At 29.4% G+C, this 13,190-nt stretch overlaps 2 protein-coding genes and 1 non-coding gene across 3 annotated transcripts; 2 read left to right on the forward strand and 1 right to left on the reverse strand.

The window, feature by feature from the left end:
• Window positions 1-1,288: 1,288 nt before the first annotated feature.
• Window positions 1,289-5,328, reverse strand: LOC125857229 (MLP-like protein 43). The gene is made up of 2 exons (XM_049536924.1): window positions 5,038-5,328; window positions 1,289-1,794 (listed from the first exon to the last, which is right to left on the reverse strand). Exons 1-2 carry the CDS (start codon window positions 5,225-5,227, stop codon window positions 1,538-1,540), a joined length of 447 nt encoding a protein of 148 aa, XP_049392881.1. The 5' UTR covers window positions 5,228-5,328; the 3' UTR covers window positions 1,289-1,537.
• TRNAL-CAA (transfer RNA leucine (anticodon CAA)) lies at window positions 2,348-2,431 on the forward strand. The gene has a single exon. It is a non-coding gene; the product is annotated as a tRNA-Leu (tRNA).
• Window positions 5,329-9,313: 3,985 nt separating the features above from the next.
• Window positions 9,314-11,205, forward strand: LOC125856260 (uncharacterized). The gene is made up of 3 exons (XM_049535788.1): window positions 9,314-9,506; window positions 9,682-9,764; window positions 10,694-11,205. Exons 1-3 carry the CDS (start codon window positions 9,403-9,405, stop codon window positions 11,203-11,205), a joined length of 699 nt encoding a protein of 232 aa, XP_049391745.1. The 5' UTR covers window positions 9,314-9,402.
• The last annotated feature ends 1,985 nt before the right edge of the window (window positions 11,206-13,190 follow it).

Consider the following 13,190-nt stretch of genomic DNA (forward strand, 5'->3'; position numbering starts at 1 on the left):
CCCAAATGTAGTCGGGTTTTTTTTTTTTAATACCAAACCAAGTCAAATCAAACCACTAGTCGGGTTTTTTTCGATTTGACTCGATTTGCGGTTTGGTTCGGTTTTCGATTCGGTTTTGTGCACCCCTAGGGTGAATATTGATAGCTAATTAATTATACGGAAAAGGGCCTAAAATACCCTCGAAGTATTGGAAATGGTATACCCCTTATCCACCTATTGGCTCCAAAATACCCTTGTCATCCACCTATTGGCTCCAAAATACCATTGTCATCCACCTTTGGGTCCAAATTTGACCACTTTTTTTAACGAATATTCATTTAAATTATTTAATTATTTTTTAAAATACGTAGCGCTCAACCATTGATTATTTTAATTAATTAATAAGTATAATTTATAAACCTCCTCATTACTAATTAAACTCGTCCCAATTAATACACTCGTCCAAATCATAATTGCCCACCTATTAAACAAAACTCTTCGCCCTTCGTTCCCAACACCTGTTAATTATTGATTTTCCTTGTTGTGGACTGATTGAGGTCAATGTTGCATAAAGAAATTACCTTCTTATATCGCATTGTAACATTTGAGTTATAGTAATGTTTTCATGTGTGCAAATTTTGAAAATGTAGCACTTTGAGTTAGTACTGAATGGAAGTAGGAAATGACAATCAACAATTTTTCTTGTTTTACAACATTACATGTTGATGAATTCTGCAGTTTTGTGACAAATGATCGATTAAGAGTTTGAAATACAAGACAAGAGATTTGACTTAATTTTTTGTTCTAACAACCTAATCAGCCTTACTTTGATGAAGGAAATGAACATAAATATAAGTCAAATCTAATATAGCTAAAAATATATAGAGAAGAGACATATAATTGAGTAATTAAGCAATGATTCTATAGAGGTGTTGGGAACGAATTAAGGGTGAAAGGGTTATGTTTAATTGGTCGGTAGTTATAATTTGTGGCCAGTGTATTAATTGGGACGAGTTTAATTAGTAATGAGTGGTTTTATAAATTATACTTATTAATTAATTAAAATAATCAATGGTTGAGAGCTACATTTTTTTTTAAAAAATAATTTAAATGAATATTCGTTAAAAAAGTGGTCAAATTTGGACCCAAAGGTGGATGACAAGGGTATTTTGGAGCCAATAGGTGGATGAGGAGTAGTTTTGTACCATTTTCAATACTTCGAAAATATTTTAGGCCCTTTTCCGTTAATTATAATAATGTTTCAGGAAGACAAGTAGCTAATTACAATTCATTATTTATACTTTTTTATATTATAAACGGGAATGAGTACAAACACACATTGATACAATTTGGCACTCTATAGGTAAATTTGAAACTTTCATCAGTATATAAAATCTTGACCTAATTATAATTAGAAATACTTCCATACAATACTATTTATTTCACAAATTAGACAAACCAATAATTTTTATTATTCATCACACAGACAAAGTAAATAGATATATCATAATCGGAACGATGCATCGAGGTACTTCAGATGAGATTTCCAAATGATCCTTTAATTATTGTGGAGATGACTTTCCAAATCTCTAGTGATATCGATCATAAGACTCAAGAGAGTAATAGGTTCTGGTGTGTCTTCAGTTTTCTTCTCGTACACTAGTGTCCACGTTGCCCAATTATCTTCAAAGGATGCAGTAATAGCGAAGGAATTGTACAATTCCAACGTATCTCCCTCTAACACTTTCCAAGTAATTGTTTTTTTCTCATTGTCAACGGCTTCAATCAGTTGCTTAGTAACCTTAACTCTTCCATCTGTAATCATTTAAAAAAGAGTTACGAAAATAGAAATGTGTTAATCCTATCTCAATTGTCTAAAAGACATTTCTTCCGTCTCAGTTTATATGATATTATTTAATTGATTCAAATTATTATTTTTTTAAAAGAACAAGATAACTTTTCCTTTTTGCAAATTATCTCAAGCTCACAAAGATTTGCTCAACTTTTTTCAGCATTCTATTTATCTTTAAAAATCTCAACAGATCTGTTAATGTTAGGATGACAAATAATCATGTGTTACTTGAATTATATAACTAATAACATGTTTGATCAAATTTTTAAAATTCTCTTATTTTAAAAATTATTTTTTTTTGTCAAAAGTATTCAAGGATAAACCATATTACTAATTGCCTAAATTTTTTAAATTACTTCATATGAAAAGTGCATTTTTTCAATTAGTATTTTACAAAAGTATTTTTTAAAAGTAATTGTGTTTGTTTAATCAGCTTAAAAAGAATTTTAATGTGGATCCTATTTATCCTGTTATTTTATAAAGAAAATATTAATTCGAGTGATATCTCAACATCAAGTCAGGATGGCCGAGTGGTCTAAGGCGCCAGACTCAAGTTCTGGTCTTCGTAAGAGGGCGTGGGTTCAAATCCCACTTCTGACATTTATTTTAGTTTTTTTTTCGGACACCCATTTTTATTTGAAATAATAAAGACAATACAATATAGCTATAGCAAAGAAAAAAAATAACATGTAATAATAAAAATCTAAGAATAAAATGATAATACTATTATGAAAAGAAGGTGCACGCAGAGCCGACTAAAAAAGATTGGGGGCCTAAAGCGAAACTTAAGGGTGGGGCCTTAATATTTCATTTTTTTCATCACATATACTTTTATTTAAAGTGTACTTTTCTATCTTTTTAGATGCAAAATCATTAGTTACTGTTCTATAATCGATTTGTTTTAATAATTCCTTTTCAATTGATAATATAGCTAATCCATTCAATTTCTCTTGAGAAATTGTTTATCTTAAATAATATTTAATCAACTTTAGTTTCAAAAAACTTCTTTCGGCCGAGGCAAGGTTAGATGAACTGCTAACATTATTCTATAAGCAATATGTATATTTGGAAAAGAATCAAGTTTTTAATTTGATTGAGTATTTTTATTAGATCATTATCTTCTACTTGTATTATTTCTCTTAACACTGTTAACTCAAAAAATAAATCTAAACCATCAATAGCAGAATAATTATTATGTGTTAAGAAAGTTCAAGGTTAAGACAATGTTTTTCAAAATATTCTCATCATCTAGTGATCTCAATTTACCACTAAATAAGAAACCAAAAATATTTCCATATGCTTCAATTGGTTCAAATCTATTTTGAAGTGAAAAAATAGTTTCATCTGCTACACATATATATTGTGATTTCGTTATCAATATTTTCGACAAATTGTTTCTTACTAAATTCAGATTCTATATTTGTTTCATATGCAATTTCCTGAGTATAAATCATATCACTAGCTCAGAATACATATAATTTATTTTTTTTTAAAAATAACATTTATAAGTAATATTTTTAAAGATGGACCCTCCAAAAATATGGGGCCCCAAGCGATGGCTTTAGTGGCCTAGGGATTAAGACTTCCCTGGGTGCAGGTAAGGTATTCTAAACTATCATTATGCCTCGCCCACAGGAAAGTAAATCAACACTTAAAATTACAGATTAACTTTCTATTCTAATCATGTTTAATATTCTAAAAGAATAATTACTTTTTGAAAAGAAAAGGAAAAAACATTTTGGGATAATTTCAGAGACCTCCCCTCAGGTTCGACTACATAACAATAACCCTTGTGGTTTGAATTACATTCATCTCCCTTATTGTGATATTTTTGTAACGAAACTATTTTAAATTATTTATTCTCTATAATTTCCCGAAACTACCCTTATTAGCCGCATTTTATTAGAAATTTAGGTTCTTAAATATAAACACTTCTCAATTTTATTTCAAACTGAAAGATGATCATAAGGAATGATAAGTGATTACTTGATACTAAGATATAATATCAAACTCCCTGGCATGTGTAGTTGTTAGCTAGGCCATGTCTGCAAATTGCAGCAGTTGAAGTAACAAATTTTACCCTTTAAACTTTAAGTGAACATATATTTCCAAAATAAAAAATAAAAAAATAGAATAACAATCAAACTCTTAAATTTGAGGTGGAGTTTACGTTAATTTTGTGTTTGGAAAAGCTACAATAGCTTATGAATCAATATGAGGACATGAAATTTATATTTTAATCATTATTTCTTATTAGCAAAAGTTAAAGAAAAAAAAGAATATTTTATGCTGGAATTACATTGATTTGCTACACACAAAGATGATTGTTGCTTGAAATTTTCTTCCGTTTTAAAAACTTTGAGAGAAGATTTATATTTTAAAAGTAGAATATAATAAAAGATGGCAAATAAGGGTAATTTTGGGATATTACGGATAATTTATCATTTAAATTAGTTTCCTTACAAAAATATCAGAATAAGGGAGGTGAATGTAATATCCTAAATCACAAGAGAGATTAATGTTATTAAGCCAAATCTGAGGGGATGTCTCTGAAATTATCCCAAACATTTTTTATTTTCTAAAAGCTGCCTCTCCCACGAGAAAGTAAATCTACACTTAAAGTTATCGACTAATTTGTTATCTTAATCCTCACTATTCTAAAATATTTTCTTTTTGAAAAGAAAAAAAATAGAAGCATTTTTATTTCCTAAAAGCTTGGCCAAACAAATAATAAAGCTTGACCAAGGGGTATTACGTAGACTGTTTGTCCCAATACGAATAGTCAGGGGCGTACCTACCTTTACTCAAGGGGTGTCACGCGACACCCCTTTATCGAAAAATTACACTGTATATAAATGTCAAATTTTGATTTAGTAAATATATATGTAAGTATTGACACCTCTTGACACAAGTTAAATGTTTAGTCTAGTGGTTAAGGTGCTGTAAAAACATCCTTGAGGTCGTGGGTTCTAGTCATACAAGCCTCATACTTGCATTTTTTACAACTATTGACACCCCTGAATAATAATTTTGGGTCCGCTACTGCGAATAGTAGTGGTTGCTTCTAAAGATCAAATCCATGACCTATAGGCTATAAGGCAGACAAAAACAAATTTATTATTTCTCCAAGAATCCTCTTTAACTAAAAAAAAAGTTAAAAAAATAATCTTAAATAATGGAGAAAAATATTGTGTTGGGAATTTTACCATGATTATATTTCCAGCCAATTACTAAACCAACTTTTAGATCTTGATCACCTTCGTGAATATTAAAATGGTGGACTTTATCAGGACTTATGTTAGATACATGATGAGCGTTAATCTGATAAAGATCATGAAACAAGTGTCCTCCACACTTAATCTCCATCGAAGCAACCAACTTGCCTTTGAAACCCATATTTCTTCTTTGATATATCAATGAATTGTAAGAAGAATGTTTGATGGTGAAAAAATATTCAGAAGTTGTAGCCTTTATATAGACATTATTAGCTCTGAAAATTGAGATGCTAGTAAAAAAACATGGGCCACTATATACATGCATATCATGTTTTTAGTATGAATGATGGATTAGTCATTGTAGTTCATTACAAATATAATTAGGTATTATTAGTAATTAAATTAAGGCGGAATCATTGACATATATCTAAAGTGGACACGATTTTTGACTTAGGCACTTCAATAATTTCAACTGAGCTCAAAAGGAATTTAACGAGTTGATTCTACATGAACTAACATAATTAAGGGGCATTTGTCATGATTTCTTTAACTTTTTTTTTTTTTTGGAGTTGAATTAATTTTTCAAATATTATTTTTTCATTTTGAAACTAAAAACTATTTTATTTTAAAATTTCACAATAAAATATGACTAAACGCTTACTAAGTTTTCATTGCAGATGTTAAGACTCGTTTTCTGAACGAGTCATGACCGCTACCCGATAAGTGCGGTGCTCGATGATGTTCAGTTGTATTCCTTTTATTGAAAACTCACACCGTATGTATAAGATAAAATATTTTACCATGACATACAATTTATAATATTCATATTAAGGAGCTCACTTGCAACACTAAACTTAATTTGCGTATGTCAAACTTAGCTGAAATCTAATTTGGTCGTGACTCGTGAGTTAGGAGTGATAAATGGACGGATTAAGTTAAAATCGAACCGATCATTACATTAATTATTGGATCAAGATGTAATATACATAACATTTATTAGTTGTGTATTTAACATGGAATCTTTTAGCATATTACTCTCTGTTTTAATTTGTCTAACTTATTTTTCTTTTTAGTTCATGTAAAAATGAATGTATTTTTTTTTAGCAACTTCTAATTTTTAAATATTTTTTTTATGTAAATTTTACGCCTTCAATGGAGCAAGCCTTTTATTTCATCCAAGATTGATTTATACAAAGAACAATTAGAAGGGGACGGTAGCCTAAACCTCCGGAAATAAGTATTAATATACACCCTTGAAAACAAGTCATGTACAATAAAAACTAAAGAATTCTAACTTTTTACACGATATATTTAAAATCACGAAATTAAAAAGCATTTTGATATATTTAATATATTTTTAATCTAAGTCTTTATGCTAGGTTAAAGTCAGACGAATAAATCAAAATAAAAAAATATAACATTTCTCTTCATTGAGAGAATAAAGTAGGAATGATTTAAGTTAACCAGTAGAAAAATCTACAGTTTGTGTAGAGTAAAAATAAAGAAAAAAAAAGAGCAAAGGAATAATATTGGAGATCAAAGATGTTAGTTTGGTGCGACGAATCAAATTCTTTTATTAATTATGTAAGAAGATAAGTGTTAAAAGTAAATTAACACAAACTTTTACGTGGAAAACTTCTTGTTACAGTAAATTAACACAAACTTTCCTCAACTCCTCACTATAGCAATTTAAGGTTACAATTATTTTTTTTGGTACACCTATGGAATTGTCTCCTACAATCTTCCCCATTGGGTCAATTATTTTTCTTTTTAGTTTAATTCGATTAATGAGATTTTTAAAATAAGAGATCTCAAAAGATTTCTTATTTTTAATAAAATCACTTGTAGGTCATTATTTTTCTTCACATGGAGCCGCGACCCTCTCTCACTCATCAGTCTTCCACCACCACCACCCTCGTCATCAGCTATTGGCATCGCCCCTGGCCCTACCTCCGGCAATCCGCAACAAGCCAATTTTAGGTGGTTATTTTTCTCTATTTTTTTTTTACCTAATTTATATTAAAGTAACACTACAAGAAAACATGCTATTAGCTACGAATTTTAGCTAGAGAACTAATATTCGTAGCTAATCAATACATTAGCATCGGATTTAGCTAGAAATGTCTTGTTTCCTAGTAAACTTTTTAGTCTGGAAATTTAGTCAAATAATAGCTAGGAATTAGCTATGAACAATCCCTAGCTAATACATTGCTTGGGACCTTTCCAAGCAAAATCTCTAGCTAAATTTTGGCGGAAAATCAAAATTGGCGCCAATTTTTTTTGCAGGAAATCTAATCTGGCGCAATTTTTCTCTCTTTAAGGATTTTCGGTTAACTAGGAAAATATTTCTTAGCTATTCCCTAGCTATGTTTTAGCTAGGAAAGATGCCTAGCCAAATTGATAGGTTGCTAGGAAAGTTTCTTGCAAATTCTATATTTAAGTTTTCGTAGGAATTGAGTCGTGTGTCCCATATATATTCTTTAAAATCTTTAGAACAATTATAATTCTATAAAAACATGTGTGTAATAAATAGTAAAATTCAATAGTTATAAATAAAATTTTAAAAGTGGGACAAGAAATTAAATACAAAATGAAGGGTGTATTTTAGTGTTTAAATATATTTCTTTTAAGCAACTAACTCTAAACTTGAACGTAACTTTGATTAATAGTAATAAACTTCTGATGAAGTCATAAATGACTAATTTGAGGCCAAATAAAAATACAACTTTCAAAAATAAAAAATTCATATAAAAATAAATTAAAGAAGTCTGATATAGAGAAAGACAAAGAAATAACAATTGAAAAAATGCAACGTATCCAATTTTAAGACTAAAGTCATATAATAATATAGATAGAAGAATAAATACAAAATTAACGCATAATTTTCTTAGTTCTTATCTTTATCTTCTTCCTAACGAATCAAAATTCAAGAGACTTCATTTATCGAGTCAAACAAAAACATGAATCAAATAGTACAATAATGATATAAACGTTTGAATAGCGGGGTCATATGAGAAGTTGAATTTATATAAGATACAATATTCCGAGGAATATCAAAAGATATCTTAAAATTTTAAATTAATTATTTAGAGGTTTATGAATATGAACATCATAAGAGTTATGAATATTATATTTGAATTGGTAATTAGATATATATGAATCATGGAGATAAATATTTAAAGCAAACAAAGGAGAAAAATAGTAAATAAAATAAGAAAAAAAATTATTACAAATAATATTTATGTGAAAAGTTTTAAATATATTAATAGTAAATAAGAAATATCTGAATCAACAGTACTTCAAATACAACTGTTGGTTTTTCCAAGGCATGACATACTAATTACTGCCTCTGTCCACTTTTAATTGTCATCTTTTCATTTTTTTTGAGTCAAACTATAGAAACTTTGACTAACATTTTATGATGTATTTTTTCATCATATTGACATGCAAAAAATTGCAATTAATTACTTTTCGTATAGTTATTTGAATATCTAAATTTTTTATTTATAATATCAAATTAATTATATAAATTATGAAAATTATAGTTAAATTAACTTTCGAAAAATGTAATATGATAAATAAAAATAAGCGGAGGGAGTACATGATTAGGATTCCAAAAGATACACGTTTCATAAGGTCAAATACTACCATTAAGTTATTTGAATTAATTAACTAAGAGAAGTGGAAAAGTCATATATAGTAAAATGATTTATTCAGACACATGTTTTTATGTGTCAAATAAATGTAATATTACTTTCTTATAATTATTTTTATTTTTTAACTTTTGACTTCATAATTTCTTATGACCTTTAAAATTTACTTTTTTTTAAAAAATAAAAATAAATAAATAAAATATATATATATATATAAAAGAAGTAACGTACGGATTTTATAATATTTTAGTTTAGTGTAGGAGAAAAATAATAATAATAAATAATAATAATAATAATAATAATAATAATAATAATATAAAAGAAGTAACGTACAACTAATTATTAATATAGTATAAGAAGTAAAAAATGTACATCTAATTAAAATATTGTATAAACTTACAGCTAATTAATATATATATATATATATATATATATATATAATTTTTTTTTTTAAAAAAAAGTGGTAGTATTACATTTGGAGTGGGCTTATCCCTTTATATATATATAAGAAGTAAAATGAAAAGAAATAGAATAAGAAACATATATACAACAAAATTATATATAATATAATATAAGAAGTAGAAAGAAAAGAATCAGAAGAAGAACGAGAAACGTACAGCAGTAAAACCCTAACTGAGCTTCAAATCCTGCAAAATAGAACAAATTAACTGAACAACTCTTCTTCAAATCCCATAAACGAAGGATGCACTACTTCACGTCTCTTCATCATGCTCCCAAAATTCTAACTATTTATTCCAGTTTACAGAAGCTTGAAATCACAAATCGTTACTTCCTTCTTCAGTTAAGGTAAGAAGTTCTCCTAAACCGAATTCATTTATATAAAGAGGTATTGTTGAAAAACTAGTTTTTCATATGTTTTTGTTAGATATCAGAAAGAAATTCACACAGAATCAGTATTTTTTCTTGCAGATACCCTGCTTTTCTTAAAGTTTGAGATTGAAACTTGTTATTTTGTTATCAGAAAGAAGTTGGAATTATTTTGGGATTTTCTCTGTATGCTGCCAAATCGAAGACCAGCCAGTGAGAAAGTCAGAAGTTTGCCAGGTGCACCTCTGTTTATGTAATGCAATTTTTTTTATTGTGTTTTACATTTCCTTAAAGATCTGGTGCAAGCATCACCTTCTTCTCAAGGCGACTCTTTTAGCTTCACAAGTTGCTTTCTTGAACTTTTGCTTCAATTTTGGTGACCGTTTTAGTTTTAGATGTTGTTTCGTTGCAATTGGTGATAGTTTCATGTTCGGCTTTATGTAGTTACTATCCTGTTATAGTTTTGTTTTCTCGAAATCCCTTCTGCTGTTTAGAGCATATCATATCTACAAAAAGTATATAGATGCTTGTGAGTTGATGATTTTAATGTGCCTTAAACTTTTCGATGGAAATATGTTAAGGAAGGAAACAACTACAGGACTCGTCTTATTCGAGTATCTATGATAGACACTTTGGTTGATGACTCGAATGACTCTAGTGCCTCCGCGAGTGACAATTTGCGATTTGTCCAAGCTGTTTCAGCCCACTGCTTCATTTTTTCACCTTCTGCATTTCTGTTTTGTTGCACGATAAGTGTCTCTGCATACCCACCTTATACTTCCAAGGGTGGAGCTTTGAGCACTTCAATTGCTCTTCTATGGAGTCCCTCTTGAATCAAAAGCGATTTTGTGGCTGATTTTGTGTTGGACTTGGGTGACTAAATAGTGTTACTATGTATAATGCACGTGCTTCTATATTGTTTTTTTCATCCATTATAGATATCACATAATTTTTTTAGACTTGACTAACTGGAAGGGAAATTTATGTTTGTATTAGAAAAATACAATTTTTTTCTCTTAGTTCAATGGTGATATTGAACCCTTCTTAAATTAGATATTTGTGTATGGTCATTTCTGTTTAAATTTGAATTTCATTTACTTGATTACTAACTAATTAATAAATTATTAAGTACTAAAAGAAGTGTTTTATCATTGTTTGTTAGATAGGAAGCATGAGTTCCATTAGAGTTGATCGCATGTGGATGTATAAGAGACTAGTGCCAAGTCGAACAACATTCACTTCTGAGTTTATAGAAGGTGTGTGTGGATTTATAGAGTTTGCATTAATGCAACCTGATTTTGTTTCTAATGGAAGTATAAGGTGCCCTTGTTCAAAATGTAAAAACAGTAGTGGGTTTCTTGAACCTCATGATATTAGATCTCATTTATACAAGCATGGTTTCATGCCCAACTATCATCAATGGGAATCACATGGGGAGTCTTTTGTACCAATTTCTAGGCCTCAACCTAGTACCAATAGAAGTGATGACATAGGTTCTAATAGAACACCAATAAATCCATATCGTATTATGGTCTTGGATGCAGTTGGTCCTAGTTTCAACTTAGACAGTGATGTATTTGATAAGAATGTTGATGAAGAAGAACCTCCTAATCAAAATGCTCAAGAATTTTTTGAAATGTTGAAAGCTGCTGAAGAGTCATTGTTTGATGGATGTTAGACTTATTCTCCCCTGTCAGCAGTGTGCAGGTTGTTGAACATTAAGTCTGAGTCTAACATGAGTGACAATTGCTATAATCAAATTTTGCTATTTTTGAAGGAGCTCTTACTTGAAGATGAAAAATTATCTGTTGATTACTATAGGACTAGACAAATGGTTGCAAAACTTGGGCTACGATATGAAAAGATAGATGTATGTCAGACATGTTGTATCCTATATTACAAGGATAATAAAGACAGAAGAGATTGTCCAAAGTGTGGTAAACCGCGCTACAAGCCTAAGAGAAGACGTAGTNATTTTTTGAAATGTTGAAAGCTACTGAAGAGCCATTGTTTGATGGATGTCAGACTTATTCTCCCCTGTCAGCAGTGTGCAGGTTGTTGAACATTAAGTCTGAGTCTAACATGAGTGACAATTGCTATAATCAAATTTTGCTATTTTTGAAGGAGCTCTTACTTGAAGATGAAAAATTACCTGTTGATTATTATAGGACTAGACAAATGGTTGCAAAACTTGGGCTACGATATGAAAAGATATATGTATGTCAGACAGGTTGTATCCTATATTACAAGGATAATAAAGACAGAAGAGATTGTCCAAAGTGTGGTAAACCGCGCTACAAGCCTAAGAGAAGACGTAGTGGAAGGCAAAAATATGTTCCATATAAAGTACTCTGTTACTTTCCTGTAACTCCGAGGTTGCAGAGATTATATATGTCAACAAAGACAGCTGAACATATGACATGGCACTGGAAATACCGTCGAGAACCTGGGGTAATGAGTCATCCAAGTGATGGAGAGGCATGGAAGAAGTTTGATCAGTGTCATCCTAACTTTGCAAGCGAGCCTCGAAATATAAGACTTGGACTTGCAGCTGATGGATTTAGTCCTTATGGGAATATGGCCCATTCTTATTCTTGTTGGCCAGTAATCATTACACCGTACAATCTGCCACTCGAAATGTGCATGAGTAGCCCTTATATGTTCTTAAGTCTTCTCATTCCTAGTCCAAAGAGCCCTAGAAAGAATATAGATATATACTTAAAACCTCTTATTGATGAATTAAAGCTATTATGGGTTGATGGGGTTGAGACTTATGATTCTCATAAGAAATAGAATTTTCAAATGCGAGCTACACTTATGTGGACTATTAATGATTTCCCAGCTTATGGAATGTTGTCTGGTTGGAGCACACACGGTCTATTAGCATGCCCTTGTTGTATGGGTAAAAGTAAGGCATTTTACTTAAAACATGGGAGAAAAGGTTCATTCTTTGATTGCCATTGTTGACACCCAATTTTGGACCTCCACATTATAGATTAATTATCGAGTTTCTTCAATCTTAAACGATTTAAATTAATTAGTTTCATAAATTTTCAGAAAAAAGATATATATATAAATATTGCAAGTTTTTAAATAGTCTATCACTTTTTTATAATTTCTAATAATATATATGTTTTATATAATTATGTATGAAGTAAGTATATCCTATACATATTCCAAGATCATCTCAGAAGATTTTATATTTAGTGCATTTTAAAGTGATGGCTATAATTTTGAATTAATTAGCTTTTATGAAATTCGAAATATTTTTATGTGAGTTTTGTCATTTTTATAATTTTTAAAACAATATATGTGTTTTATATAATTATGTATACAATTAGTATATTTTATTAATATTCAAAAAATCATCACAAAAGATTTTACATTTTTTAGTTGAATATTTTATTAATTTACCTTAAGTTATAGTTATAATTTCGAGTTAATTAGTTTGTAATTAAGTTAATAATTATATTTCGTCAAAATTAAGAAGCTCGTTAATTAATTAATATTAATTCATCCTAATTAAATTTTAGTCAAATTCCCTAAGTTAAACTCAATTTGGCTAACTTCTTAATTTCCATTGGCCATAATTGCAATTCATGTGGCCATTTCCCATTTTCAAATCCAACTATCTTTTTAACCCACTTCTTGGACCATTTTTCA

The sequence above is a fragment of the Solanum stenotomum genome, chromosome 2, assembly GCF_019186545.1.
Source record: "Solanum stenotomum isolate F172 chromosome 2, ASM1918654v1, whole genome shotgun sequence".
Taxonomy (NCBI): Eukaryota; Viridiplantae; Streptophyta; class Magnoliopsida; order Solanales; family Solanaceae; genus Solanum; species Solanum stenotomum.